The sequence below is a fragment of the Chrysochloris asiatica genome, unplaced genomic scaffold (assembly GCF_000296735.1).
Source record: "Chrysochloris asiatica unplaced genomic scaffold, ChrAsi1.0 scaffold00083, whole genome shotgun sequence".
NCBI classification, from domain to species: domain Eukaryota; kingdom Metazoa; phylum Chordata; class Mammalia; order Afrosoricida; family Chrysochloridae; genus Chrysochloris; species Chrysochloris asiatica.
The window spans coordinates 2243937-2258962 of NW_006408601.1; the positions used below are offsets into that span (position 1 = coordinate 2243937).

General features: G+C 45.1%; 1 protein-coding gene across 5 annotated transcripts in view; it reads left to right on the forward strand.

The window, feature by feature from the left end:
* The window catches only part of ARNTL (aryl hydrocarbon receptor nuclear translocator-like), a 40210-nt gene that overhangs the window by 1694 nt on the left and 23490 nt on the right, over positions 1–15026 (forward strand). The window contains exons 2-7 of one of the 5 annotated variants that reach the window (XM_006865772.1): positions 2673–2823; positions 3634–3697; positions 5018–5056; positions 5356–5397; positions 7595–7752; positions 9656–9735. In XM_006865772.1, the coding sequence (XP_006865834.1) occupies positions 3687–3697; positions 5018–5056; positions 5356–5397; positions 7595–7752; positions 9656–9735 (330 nt within the window). In that variant the 5' untranslated portion in view covers positions 2673–2823; positions 3634–3686. Of the gene's footprint in view, positions 1–2672; positions 2824–3626; positions 3698–5017; positions 5057–5355; positions 5398–7594; positions 7753–9655; positions 9736–15026 lie in introns of those variants that run through there. The other 4 variants (XM_006865773.1, XM_006865771.1, XM_006865769.1 and 1 more) reach the window with 4 other exon arrangements.

Genomic DNA, 15026 nt, shown 5'->3' on the forward strand with positions numbered 1-15026 from the left:
AAACTGGGGACTCTAAATCCAAGAGACAATGAGGATAGAATGCCTCGTTCTATCAGGTAGGAGATACTTGATAGTTGATAGATCAAGTAGGAGAAGAATGGCAAACTGGCCGTTGGATTTAGCAATAGAGAAATCACCGTTAATCTTAACAAATGCTGTTTCACTGTAATATTGGAGACAAAAGTCTGACTTGAGTTATGTTGTTGTTGTTGTTAAGTGCCGTCGAGTCGGTTCCGACCCATAGCGACCCTGTACAGGGTTTCCGAGGGTGTAAATCTTTACGGGAGTAGAAACCCTCATCTTTCTCCCGCGGAGTGGCTGGTAGTTTCGAACCACTGACCTTAAGGTTTTCAGCCCGACTCGTAACCACTACGCTACCAGAGCATAGGAATTGGAGACAGAGAAATGGGGCAATAGCTAGAGGAATGTTGTTGTTGGTGCCCATCAAGTTGCATTTGATAGAGCTAGTAGATTTCAACCCTATATGTGTGCAAGGTGGAACTGCTCCATAAGGTTCTCAAGGCTGTAACCTTTCAGAGAAGCACATCCACCAGAGCTTACTTTTGAGAATCTTTTATGTGGATTTGAACCACCAACCTTTAGGTTAATAGTCCAGCCCCTAACCATTAGTGCTACCCAGGAACTCCAGCTGGAAGGAAATGGCGCATAAATTTTTTTGTTCTTCCCAAATGGGAGTTGTTTGAAAACTTGAGCTTTTTTTTTTTTTTCCTAATGGGAATGATCCACTCAAATGGGGAAAGTAGATGATGCAGGAGGGAGGTGGAACCTGGAGTGATGGTCTTGAGTAGATGAAAGAGATGAAGTCTAGGCACAAGGTGGAGGTGGTGATCCTAACCAGGACGCAGCTAGTTAAGTTGGTAGACATGATCATTGGCTTCTTTTCTCAAGAAAGTAGTAGGCAAAGAGATCAGCTGAGAGTGAGGTTTAGGAAAGTGTTGAAGGTTTAAGGAGAGAAGAGAAAGCACAAAGTCATTGATAGCAGAATGAAGGAATAATGGATCAAGGAAGTAGAGGGTTGACTGGCAGCAGTGCAGACCTTATGAGGTGAGAGTAGTCTGCATGTAGTATGTTCTTCTCAACCATGTTCAGCTGTACAAAGGAACATGGGTTGGTAGACTCATCAGTACTAAAGACCGCATGGTAGACAAATGTTGGTGTTGGTAGTTGTTTTGACTCATGCTGACTCTGTGCACCACATAATGAAATGTTGTCCAATCCTGTGCCATCTTTCTGATAGTTAGCATGTTTGAGTCCATTGTTGCAACCAGAATGTAGTACTTTCCATCATGGGGCTCATCTCCCAGCACTACCTTGGACACTATTCTGTTGTGATCCCTATGGTTCTCAGTGATTAAATTTGGAAGTACATTGCTAAGTCATTGTTAGCCTATTTGATAGACAGGGAATGCTAAGATGACATAAGACCAATAGTGGTCTAGCAAATGCAAACCAAGTCATCTTCTTTGGCAGTCCCATAGTTCCCTGTCCCCTTGACTTTGATCAGTTTTCTTCTATCTCTGTTTTGTTTTGAGAGATAGGAATTGGAACCAGACATGGATTATTTGCCTAGACAGTTTCACCTTCACCTCCCCAGTACAATCAAGTCTTCCATCCTTCTGGCCTTCTGATGGGCAGACTTTGAACCTTGGCATGGGCCGGCACATCTCAGTCATGGGGCCCAGAGAGATGGAGTGACAACCCTAGTCATCAATAGTGGAGCTCAGACCCTTGACTGTGGGCAGTACACAGACCTTTTCTACAGGGTTTGGAGTTGGAGGCCCTTTCCAGGGTACTTGCCAAGTCTCATTTTGGGGCCAACATTGCTTTATGCTTTTAACATAGAAATTTTCAAAATGTTTTACAAGTTTGTTTATAACCTCTTTATTATATGTTTTCCATCTTGTTAAGATACTTTCCAAGATTGATTCAGAGCTCACAGTTAGTGCCTAGCAGAGCTTTTGGGCTCACATCCCCCTGCCCTCTTCTTTAATCCTGTGTTCCAGCAGCATGCCACATTGGCCATGCTAATCACAGGCCCAGGCCTTTGTACATATTGTCCTCTTCCCTTAGAGTGTCATTATTTTTATTTTAAATGGTTGCTATTGAGTTGGTTACTACTCATGGTTACTTCTTGTAATTATTAGGGTTTTTGGCGCCTGATTTTTTGAAAGGAGATCACTAGGTGCCTCTGGGTGGATTCAAACTTCCAACCTTTTGGTTAACAGCTGAGCACATTAACCAGTTACACCACCCAGGGACTCCTTTACCAAAGCAAACCCAAATCCATTGACATTGAGTAGGGTCTGACACATAGCTACCTCTATAGTGTTTCTGAGACTAAATCTTTAGGGGAGCAGACAGCCTCATCTTTCCCCCTCAGATCTGCTAGTGGGTTTGAATTGCCAGTCTTTTGTTTAGTAGTCCAGTGCTTATTATACAGCACTACCCGGATCCTTGGGGACTCCTTTAGGGACTGTTTTCAGAAGTAAAACAAACTTGATGCTGGTTTTTCCTTTATTGAGCATCTATCAGGTGACACATGTGTGAGATGTGTTAGTGTTGTAAACAACTCTAGCCCACCAGCCCTCTTACCACTTTGGAATAGCACTTGCGATAAATGTTACCTCTGTGTCCCCTTGTGACCATTCCAGAACATCTAAATATGGCGGACCAGAGAATGGACATTTCCTCAACAATCAGTGACTTCATGTCCTCAGGCCCCACCGACCTCCTCTCCAGCTCCCTGGGCACCGGTGGCATGGACTGCAATCGCAAACGGAAGGGCAGCTCCACTGACTACCAGTAAGACCTTTAGCTCTCCTCCTTCTATTGTTGAAGTTTGCTGTCAGCTCATGGGCATGGAGCATCTGTTTCTCCTGGAAGGAGGAGGGGGTGGGCTCTTTGTGGAAAGGGATGGGAATAAAAGATCAGACTTTAGGTGGCTGAGCAGCTGACTGGTTGCTTTGTCTCCAACTCCCCACCCTCTATCCCGTTTCCCACCCTCTAGCCTGCAAGCCAAGAGGGGGCCTCAGGCACTGCTGAGGCCTTATTCTCTCCCCAGTCCCCAATTTTCTACATCAAGGGAAAACAACAACAGTCTTAAAGTCAAGTCCTGCCTTTTACCCTATTCTTCATCTTCCTTTGTTCCTTTGGGCAAGAGGAATGCAATCTCAAAAATTCCAAAGAGAGCTTTTCCTGAGCGCCTGGCTCTGATGAAGACAGCCTACATCAGGTGCTTACGTAATGCTTGTGCAACGAATGAAATGCTGGCGTTGTCTCTGAAAGCAGCCTAGGGACATTGATGTTGTCCTTAAACATAAATTAGGATGTACATGTTATATTAAATAGTATTTTTGTTTCTTTTTAGACTTGATGACTTTTCTTTTGAGTAAGTAAATTTTCACACTTTACAGTCGACTCCTCTCTATCTGTACATATACCTAGAGAATAAGGCAGCTTAGAAAATTTGAAGGCACATTTTGTTTTTGTTGAGGAAACTACGTGGAATCTTACCCAAACGTCCATTTAAGAGGGTTTCTGTTGTTTAATGAGGGAAAATCTCCAAGGAGGTGTCCCCACTACAGCAGATGTCCTTTCTGCTGTAGTTCACAGGTCGAATTTGGGGAGCACAGTCACTGGAGGTCAGATGCCCACTAGGAGGTGCTATGATTAATATGTAAGTTATCCCAGATAATCCAGAGAGCAAATGCCCAGGGGATGGAGAGGGTATGAGGCCTGTGAAGATGTTCTACCTTAGTAGGGATTTTCCACCAGAAAGACCAGCTGGTGGCTTCCATGAACTCCTTGTCCTGGGCAAGTGACGATGGAACCTCTGACATGTTCTAAGACCTCTGTTATCAGGGTCTGTGGCTTCCAATCCTGTCACCAACCAAGACCTTCAAGCTCATGGATCTCAGTTTGAAAATCGAATCTATGGAAACTGCATTAAGTAGCCGTGGCTCTTTTTCCTACGATTTGAACGCACTAGGTCATGTGTAGCTGGCAAGCAGAGCTGCTTCTCACCCGAGATGATCAGCCTGGCCTCAGTGAGCAGATTGAATTCTAAGCAAAAGGGAGTGGGGTAGCGGGTTGGCGTTCATCAGTTCATGTGACCTGTATGGTTTCTTTACATTTTAGGACTAGCTATGGAGGAAATCAAGGGTGCTGGTTGGGAACCACTGTTTTAGAATAGCCATGATATGACTCAGTTTTTGTTGGTGTTGCTTTTGCCCTTCAGGTTACATTATTTGAGGGGCCATGATTCCTCCTTTCTTTTGGGATAAAGGGAAATAAGGAGGCTAAGGCAGCAGTCGGCTCCCTCCTGATTTGGGGATATAGGGAATAAGCTGATCTCAAAGTCCCTGCAAGGGGTTTAGGTCAGTTTTCTGCCAAACTCCAAGGTGTCATGAAACTTGAAAGGGAGGTCAGATTCCTGCCATCATCCCAGGACTCTGTACAGCCAAACGGGGCTCCACACCCCTCAGCCCACTCCTCCCCTTCCTTCCAGATCCTCAAGCAAAGCGCTTCCCCACCTCAGCTGGGAACCAGAACATTGGATAGCAGTGCCTTTGTAATGTTTTCTTGGGGCTCTGCTGGGGACTTCTTTGTTGGTGTTTTGACTTCCCACTCCTCCCTTCACTCCCTCACCAAATATATATGAATGCACACATATATTTGATGCTTGCTGTGTTTTGCAAATGGGATACATTCCATTTATCCAGAATGATAGGGTTGGGCGATGTTTAGTTGTTGGAATAATCTTGTCCAATAGTCTACACAGCCACGAGGGTTTTATGTCAGCTATATTGATTGTTTCTTTTTTTCTTCTTTTAAAATTTTTTTTTTTTTTTTTGAAGTATTGTATGTCATGAGTCAATACTTTGGCGATTTGAACTTTCTAGTTGATCAGTTTCTGGATAAATGAGAACTTTTCTATAGTATGAGAAGCTATCTGTGTGCCCTTACTAAGAAGCTGCCCCGTTCTCTTGTTTTCCAGAGAAAGCATGGACACAGACAAAGACGACCCTCATGGAAGGTACCTGTGCATCCTTAGGGATTTGAACTTCAGGGTCGTTCTAGCTATTTTCTTGGCATGATTATACCTTATATCACTTGGGACAGGCCCCTCCAGTGTCCTTGATTGGGGATAAGCCTGGGGCTCAGGACTGTCTCCCCACCTCTCCTCCCCATGTGGCTAACAACCTGAAGCCCCTGGGTGTCTGGAGAGAGAGAGAGAGAGAACAGGGATTAAGCAGGGAAGGAAACAGAAATACAGAACTTTGCCATCCATGTCTAGGGGATTGTGTTTTTATTTTCTGCTTTTTTTCCTTCCAGGTTAGAATACACAGAGCACCAAGGAAGGATAAAAAATGCCAGGTAAACTGGGCCGTACATGTTGCCTCCAGAGCAGCCTGGTTACGGTTGTTTAGAGGGCATCGAGGAGGCTCTGTGTGTGGCCAGTCTCTGTCTAAGTGTCCTTTTGGGTACTGTCACATCCTTAGGGAGCAGGAGTGAGATTGTGTACATGTGGGTTGATGTGGTCTTCTGGCCTTCCTTGCTCTTTAGCCTTAGCTGGCTTCCCCTTGTTTTGCTAAACATGTTTTAGCTGAAGGGGTCTTTGGGGCAGCGGAACACAGCCCAAAGCTACATTTTTCTTGAGTCCATAGCAGGTTACTCCTTCCTGATTTGGAGCCCCCTGGGGAGACCTGGCACCGTGGTTCTGTTCCTGAGCAGCACTTGGCCTTTGAGAGGGGTCCATGTTGGGTTGAGCTTAGTTAGTTTCCTCAGGTGGCCATACCAAAAATCCCACAAGTGGGTGACTTCCAAGAGCAGGCATTCATTGCCTCAGAGTTCTGGAGACTAAAAGCCCAAATCAGGGCCTCAGCCATGCCGTTTCCTCCCACATCTATTTTTCTGGTGACAGCTACACTCCTCGGCATTCCTGGGTAATAGACAGGCCCCCACATGTTTGTCTGTGTCTGTTCTGCTCTTTTACAAGATGCTACTCAGAAGTGACTAGGTTTAGGATCCCCATACTCCAGTTGTCATTTGTTGATAAGTGACATCGAGTCAGTTCTGACCCATAGCGATCCCGTATAGGGTTTCCAAGGAGCGACTGGTGAACTTGAATCACCAATCTTGTAGTTCAAACGACTATGGCCGTCTGGCACATTAACCCAGAGCGCCACACCAGGACTCCAGTAAGGTCTCATTAATAATTGCAACAACAACAGCACTTTATTTCCAAACAGGGTTACATTTGTAGCTATAGAGGATACGACCTTTCCTCTCCTTTGATTTGGTAGGACACAATTCAATCCCTAACGAATGGCACATTGCCACTGAAGGCTATAGCATGGGCTTGAGTAGATTCTCTAACTGTATCCTTCTTGCCTCCATCCATACTTGGCCTCTTTCCACGTAGGTCCACAGGCTTTCCCCACCGTTAGCTTCAGGACTCTCTGAGGTGAGTCCTGACCCACAGAACCCCAGGGTTCTACCTGCTCCCTCACAGACCAGCCTATGAAGGACATCCATACATCTGTTGCCTTGGCAGCTGCAGAGAGCTACAATTCCAGTTTCCACATGTCCTCAGGAGAACAGTCAGTCAGGACAGGAGTGCGACAGAGGCACCTCCAGGGAGGCAGGAGCATGGCATTCTTGGAGGAAGCTCTTGGGAATAGATGGAGCATCTGCTGCTTCTGGTGGGTGGTCATGGTTGATCCAAGGATGGAAGCATCAGTTACCTGGTGATTCAATCAATGAGGCTCTGACAGGAAAACCGTCAAGTCCCTCTTCTGGCCACACAACGAGTAACTCACAAACCTGAGCAGCTCACTGTGGTACCACAGGACACTTGATACGGTAGTTCTTCCGGATGCTTTACTCTATGAAGCCTCTGCCTCCCTTTTTCCCCCCCATCTACCTCCATCCTGGTGTGGCGCTGTGGGCTAATGCGTCAGACTGCAAAGTTGTTTGAACTACAAGGTCGGTGGTTCAATCTCACCAGCTGTTCCTTAGAAACCTTATACAGGGTCACCATGGGTCAGAATCGACTCGACAGCACTTAACAACAACCCCTGCCATCCTAAAATCCATTTCTACAAAGACTTGGTGGTGGTAGTGTGGTGGTGGTTGTGTGCCATGGAGTCAGTTCAGACTCATAGTGACTATGGATAGGATTTCTGCGGCTGTAAATCATTACGGGAGTAGAAAGCCTCATCTTTCTCCCACGGAACCATGGGTGATTTCAAACTGTAGACCTTGAGGTTAACAGCCCAACTTGTAACCAGGCTTAGGAGGAAAAAAGGTGAAGAGAAATTAGTAATTCTCTTTGTTATGAAAAAGGAATTTGGGTAACATTTCTCCTTAATTCTAAGGGCCAGGTAAACAAAATAACTAACAGTGGCCTGGAAGTGGGATCCTTTTTCTTTTTTTTTGCAATTATTTTGCAATTTACAATTTGCTGTATCAGATGAGTACTAAAAAGATAAAACCTATTTATCTTTGTCATTGTTTCTTTTGATGCTTGACTATGTTTTGTGAGAAATCATTTTTTCCTATTGTTGCTCAGGGAAGCTCACAGTCAGATAGAGAAGAGACGTCGAGATAAAATGAACAGTTTTATTGACGAATTGGCTTCTTTGGTACCAACATGCAATGCGATGTCCAGGAAATTAGATAAACTTACTGTGCTAAGGATGGCTGTTCAGCACATGAAAACGTTACGAGGTGAGTCCCTGACTTTAATTGTTCTTTATTGTCCTCACCTAGAATGTTCTTGAAATCCTGAGGCAAATGCTTATCATTTGCAAATGGAAAATATGCATATAATTTTCAGCAGTAAACAGGAAGTCAAAAGCAGTGATTATTAAGCTCTTGTGGATCTTGAGATGCAGTGTTGTAGCCATACATCCCAGCATGTCTGTATATTCACAGGGAGTACACTGCTGATGCTCGTCTTGCACCTGTGTGTGTCTGGGATCCACCTACACAATGATAACAATCAGAAATGTAGGTACACAGAGACCACCAAAAAGCCAGTTTCCGTTTTTAAGAGGTAAACTGACCATGATTCCTTTGAAGAGTGGGGGATGATTCTTGCTGCATTTTACTGTCAAGAAGAAACACTGATGATATTTTCATCTTCCTGGAATTTTCCTGAATCAGATTTTTCTTTCTTTTTTGTGTGTGTATCTGAAGGAGACAGTATTTTTCTTTCTTTTCTGGTTCTGGGGAGGGTGAAACAACAGAAGCAGAAAAGTGGAAGTGACCCAAACCACAGGAGAAATCTGAGCTTGTATCAGGCATTTTAGTGAATCCCGTTCCTGGAATTTTCCACAAGCTAGTCATGCCTATTTGAGGAAACTGGGCATTTAAATCTCTGACCTGCGTGGTAAAAGAATTGCATCTTTCTATTTCACAAAGCCTTCAGAAATAAGAAGTAGCTGGTTTTGTCCGACTTTTGTTCCTTATTCATAAATATAAATGTATCATGTGATTGGAGGGTGGCATTTGAAAATTCATATTAATGAAGATTGCTGTTGTTGTTAAGAGCTGTTGAGTCAGTTCCAACTTACAGAGACTCTCTATAGGATTTCCAAAGCTGTAAATCTTGTTGGGAGCAGAAAGCCTCAGCCTTCTCCCATGAATCGGCTGGTGGGCTCGAACAACTGACCTATGGGTTGTGGTCCACGACTTATCCTACAGATCCACCATGCTCCTGTTCCTGAAGGTGGTATAGTTTAAATAATTATAAATCAGTTTCTATTAAATTGGAAGGAAAAGAATGGCAAGTCTCCAGCTATGAGAAAGAGCAGGGGTGTGGATCATTAATATGCATCTGCTTAGTTGACATGGAAGCCAAAAACACAGATTGTTTACCTCCGTCTCTTGGTACCTTGAATTGTTATGGATTGGTTACGTTGTAGTTTTTCATCATTCTGCTAACCATTCCACAGATTCCAAGTCATTTACCACTGACATTTTTCTCTGTGAAGTTATTGTTCCCATGAAAGATGCCAGACTGACAGCCTTTTAAACAGAAGTCTTTTTCCCTTTTAGTCCTGGGAGCCGGAGCTGCATTTACTGAAGTGTAGTGCATTTGGCTGGATTGCCAGGCTCATTTGACTCGCCCCTGATGAAGAGAACTTGCACTAAGTGCCTTCTACAGTCTGTTTACTCAGAGCCTGGCAGCCTGGGTGACTTCCTAAGAACACTTGGAGTAGCTATTTGAGGGACTGCTAGACAACCCATTTAATATAGATCTCGGAAGGAGGGACCCTCCCAGAAGTCACCAGCAGCCTGCTTCTAGAGCTGTCTTCTGTCTTACAAGCAGATTCTTTTCACTACCTTCATTGCTCTCCTGGTTGTCCCTATCATGAGAAAAGCAAGCATGTTGAATCTCCGGGAGGCTTCAGCACTCTCCTTCAGTTCAGGGGGATTCTCTCCGCCATTACAGGCTTATGTCCAAAGTCTCGTCTAGCCTTGTGTCAGCTAAGGGAAAAGAAGGTAGAATGTAAGTCCCAGCTGGTAGAGACTTGGCCACAAAATGTGCCATGGTGCAGTGTGCAGTGGGAAGAGACACTGTCTGAATGGAAAGTGTACCAGCACTGTCACCTTTGTTCCCCTTCAGGTGCCACCAATCCTTACACAGAAGCAAACTACAAACCAACCTTTCTGTCAGATGATGAATTGAAGCACCTCATTCTCAGGGTATGTTGCAGTCATGGGATTGTTTTACACAATATTTGTTTTTATAAATTTCAGAATTAAGTACCTGCAGGTGGGAATTGGATGTGTCAACACTGAACATTTTAAGGCTCATTTCCTCTTTCAGGTCTCCACCTTTATCCTAGTGTTTGGACAGTGTTCACATTCCTGTCCCAAGACCCGTCCCCTCCTCTTCTAACTTGTTCTTAGACAAAAATTGGAGGCCTGCATTATTAGGACTTTAAGTCAGAAGAGGGAAGGTATCTTATAAAGTCGGCTTTAGTTAAATATCGCATTCAAGCATGAAGGGTTTGAAAAAGGACCGAAAACAAGCATAGTTGAGAATTTCTCTTATCCTACTTAACCATGGGTACAAAAAGGCCCACCTCAATCTTTACAATAAAATCCTGCCAGAAGCGACCCCAAGAGGAAACAACGGGAGAGGTGGATGCTTTCACCTGCTTGACTTGAGCACTATCTCTTACCAAGTCAGAAGGACAATTGGGGTGGCATCATGGGAACCTGCTGGTTTATGGGCAGAATTAGGTCTGCTGAAGGTTCCAAGGCATGCTCTGAAGGAGAGCAAGATTAATTTGAAATGAAGATTAAGAAACTGGGTTGAGAAACATTTGCTGTTGCAAATTATAAGAAGGAAAAAACATAGTAATTCAAAGGCTAGGCTATAGACTTCTCTCCTGCCCTGCCTCAGCTGACTTCACTTGCAAAACCTTCCACTGAATCTTGGTACCTGTCTTTGAGCAGAAGTTTGCAAAGCCCCAAGATTGAAGGTAGTAGCCCAGCTGGATTTTGCCTCATCATCACCTATTCGCACCTCAGCCTAGGTTGGGGCCTCTTGAAGTCTTGCCTGCCCGCTCACTCCGATGTTCTCTTGCTAACCTATCATGGCTTGCCGTATCAATGGGAAGTTTTCAGCTGTAAGGAGTAAACGACCTGATAAACAAAACATGTTTTGTTTCTTGAGTGTTGCGGTTCCTGAGGGAGGGTGTGCAGGGTTAGTGCAGAGGCTGAGGGAGGCCTGCAGGAACCGAGGCTCTTCCTTCTTCTCTCAGCACCACCCTGAGCTAATGGGCTACCTTGTGTCCTCAGAAGCAGTAGGATGGATGGGCCAGGTTTAGGCCCCCGGAGCACTCACTCACCCATTCAGACTCCAGGCCACCGTCCCTTGTTTCAGGACAGGATACATTTATTTCCCTAGAAGCCCAATGGTAGACTTCAGCTTTTCCAGAAGTATGTCACCTCGTCACTCTAGCTGCAGGACAAGTTGTAGAAGCAAGTGTTTGCGTTCACCAGCTTCCATAGTGGGGAGATAGACAAGGGAGAAGCAAGTGGAGCAGCCAACAGTATCTGCCACGCCCACGTTCAGAGGGAGCAGCTCCTTCCGTGTGAGATAGCACTTCTGCTGGCTTCTGACTGGCCTGGGATTGCAGGGGACTGGCACCGCCTTACTGCTGAAGCAGTCTTGTTTATGTCACATTTTGGGCCCCTTCAATACTGCACCTTCCCAATGCCCTTGAATGTGAATTGCGGTTAAACCAGCTTTTTTTCCTCTCCCCATTTTGTATAGGTACAGTTTTGAACGTTTAGCTCTGTTAAAAGCCATAATTGAATAGTCCCATGCTCCAACTTACCATTAACGATTGTTTGAAGCTTCATGTGACTTGTAGGTTTGATAGGCATGTCTTCTGTTTCTTTTGATTTTTGTTAATTCATTAATTCCACAAGCATTTTTGAGTACTTACTATATGCTTCAGGAGTTCTGGTAACTTAGTGGGTTATGCGTTGGGCTGCTAACCACAGGTCAGCAGTTTGAATCCACCAGCCGTTCTGCAGGAGAAAGATGAGGCTTTCTGCGCCCATAAAAATTTACAGCCTCTGAAGCCCTAGATACGGTTGCTATGAGTCAGAACCTACTTGTGGCACATGCCCACCACCAGCACCACCACTGGGTGCATCCCACTGTTCTAGGAACATCCCAATCAATGCTAAAGCACTTGGACTAGGGTGGGACCTAGGAGTCCCAGCAAGGTAGCGATGGTCCTTTGGTCTCAGGACACATTTACTCAGATGCCCAGATTTGCACCCACCTCTTTACGTTTTTCATAACGGTGTCTCTGATCTCAGGGAGGATTAGCTGAAGATGTAAACTATTTCTGCAGTATCGCTGCAGCTGCCCTCAGGGATGGCTTCAGAGCTGTGCAGCCCGTGCGGTCACGCAGGGTCCATGCTCAGGAGAGCCCTACACTTGGCTTAATAGTTGGCTCTTTCCGTCTTGAAAAGTTCCTAATTTTTGAATCGTCCTTGCATTTTCATCTTTCACTGGAATGCACAAATAATGTAGCTGATTTATACTTGTCATCAAGTTGATGCCGTCTCAGGTAGGCCCATGTAGGACAGAGTCAAAGTAGACATGCCTTCCACAGGGTTTCCTGTAGCTGATGATTTAGCAGTAGGCCACCAGGCTTGTTTGCCAGGGTTCCTCGGGGTGGATTTGAACCCTCTAGCCTTTAGGTTAGCAATGGAGCATGGTAAGTGTTTGTGCTACCCAAGGACTTCACTCCTGGCCACTGTACTACAATTTGATTTAATGACAAGTGTTTACTACTTTTCTTGTTGCTGCTTTTCTAAATAATTTCCTATTGGATGCCAACATTTATCATGGTATGGTAGAAGGATTTTGATGCTGTTTAAGCTTAATACTATAGCCTGGGCTTACCTTTTCTATGCCTTCATCTCATACAGCACCCTTCCAGCACAGGTCAGTGCCTGGGAAAATACTGCCCTCCCCACTTTGTCACTCCCAGGTGCCCAGGAGCATTGTGGTAGCAGGAACTGGACTTCTACTTTTCCTCATCAGCACAAATCTGACAACCCACTTTCTTTTATTAAGTGTTTTCAAGATAGCTTCAATAAACTGTGGTCAGACATCTGTCACCCACAACAATTCATAATAGCTAGATCCTCTACTTACTCCTGTTACGCAAACTAGGCAGGCAAACCATAAAGGTCTCCCCAGGAAGAGACCTGCCCTTAGGTTCCCTGCTGGTCCTGTGGTGCTCCTCCTGTCCTCACTGTCTCTGCTCTCAGCCATCTCTCCTCCCTGACTCCTTCATCTGGTGATTTGTTTGCCGAGCAAAGCAGAGTCAAAATATGGAAAATCTCCCCTGCAGTGGCCAGATTCACTGATCTCTGGAACCTACGGATTTTCTCCCGGCTGTGTTGAAATCCTTCTTGCCTGTGTCATTGGTGTGGGCCTGAGTCTGCCCAGCATTCCCTCTGGATTGTCCTAGTCACTTCTTCCCAGGTTCCTTTCATGCCATACAACTACATCAATGAAGAGCCTCAGAACACTTCTCTTGTTAAATATAAGACTGTCTGTGAGGCAAGTGAGGAAGTTATTAATACCCTCTTTTTTGACAGAATGAGGCTTCCAGCAGATGGTGCTTGGAAAGCCGCTTCCCCCTCACTGTCATCCCTTGCCCCAGGGACAGCTTAGGGACCTAACTTTGGAAAGATCACCCCTAGCTTCCTCCTTTCCTTCTGGCTCGGTGGCCTGCTCTGCTCTGCTCGCCTCAGCAGTAGTGAGTCTGGTGGTCTGTGCGCACCCTTTCACCCAGCCCATTGTAGGTCCCTTCTTTTCCCTTCTGACACAGGAATTCATTTCTGAGTTCTCTGAGTTCACCCAAAGGCCTTTTTGTGGAAAGGGGTTAGAATTTCTCTAGATTTTTCCCAAGACTGATAACTAGTGAACCTAGCCAGACGTGGATCCACTGTGTAGTAGAACTGTGGGAACAGAGTCCTAAGAGCAAGTGTGATCGAAGGCCATCACCCTCTCTGCAGTGGGATACGCCAGCTAGAGCCAAATGGTTGTCCATCCCAGAGTTGTGGGTAGGATTCTTCACAGGTGGACAAAACTTTCTAAGCTGCTTCAGTCTCTACCAATTACTGTCCTGCTTCTGTGCTCCCTTTAATGGCACATTAGATTTTACCTATATTTGAAATGAGTAAGAGCTAAGGAGAACCCAAGGGGGAAATTGGGCTTTGCTTTTCTGATTTCAGAATATACATAACGTAGCCCCAAGCCCAGCCTGGTCTCCTTCCTAGCCCTAACCCTCTTACTCTTCCCCTAGCATGCCTTGCCCTATCCCTATCCTCAATCCTAAAACTAATTCCAGATCTAGCCCCAGCATTAACCCTAATATTGGGGTTACCCTAACAATAACTCTAACCCTAAACCTAAGGTTAGTGCTCAATCAAGGGATATTTGAGAGTAGTGGTTCTCAATACTGTGTACATTAAAATCACTTGAATGGATGGTGGGACTTAATCCAGCATCATCCATACCAGGAGTCCTGGTGTGATGCTGTAAGATAAGCATTGAACTATTGTCTGTGAGGTTGGTGGTTCAGTCCTACCAGTCGTTCTTTGGAAGCCCTGTACAGGGTCACTATGAGTCCAGAATTGACTTTACAGCACTTAACCCCCAGTACCACCCACAGCATAGTGGTTACAAATAGGGCTGCGAACCTTAAGGTCAGCAGTTTGAAACTACCAGTTGTTCCGTGGGAGAAAGATGAGGCTTTCTGCTCCCATAAAGATGTACAGCCTCGGAAGCCCTGTACAGGTTCACTTTTAGTTGGAATCGACTCCACGGCACATAACCACCACCACCCAAAGTCCTGGTGTGGTGCTGCAGGATAATGCGCTGAACCGTACAGTCAGTTTGAACCACAATGTCAGCAGTTCAAACCCACCAGCCGCTCCTTGGAAACCCTGTACAGGCTTGTTATGGGTCAGAACTGACTAGACGGCACTTAACAACAATCACATAGACCGAGTGATCCAGAGTCTCCACTAGAGGGCGAAGCATCAGCATTTAAAAAATAAACACTAGATGTGAACCTGCAGAGAACTCTGAGCTTGGAGATGTTCAAGTTGAGAATAGATGGTGGCAGAGATATTGAGGGGTGATTCTGATCTTAGATTCCTTCCAACTTCAGATTCTGTGATTCTACTAAGACTTGTTATAATTAGGACAACAAAACAATTTATCTGGACCGTCATACAATTAGAAGAAAATGTTTAGGCTAGATTCTGCTTTGAAATAGATTTCACTTTAATTGTACTTCACCTGTAATCATTAGAAGATGTGTGTGTGTGTGTGTGTGTATAATCCACCTTGGAGAGAATCTTACATACTCACAAGGGATTGGTCTTCAACATCCTGTTCTTGGGACATCAGTGACAGCCAGTTAGCATCCCTTTGGATACCTAGA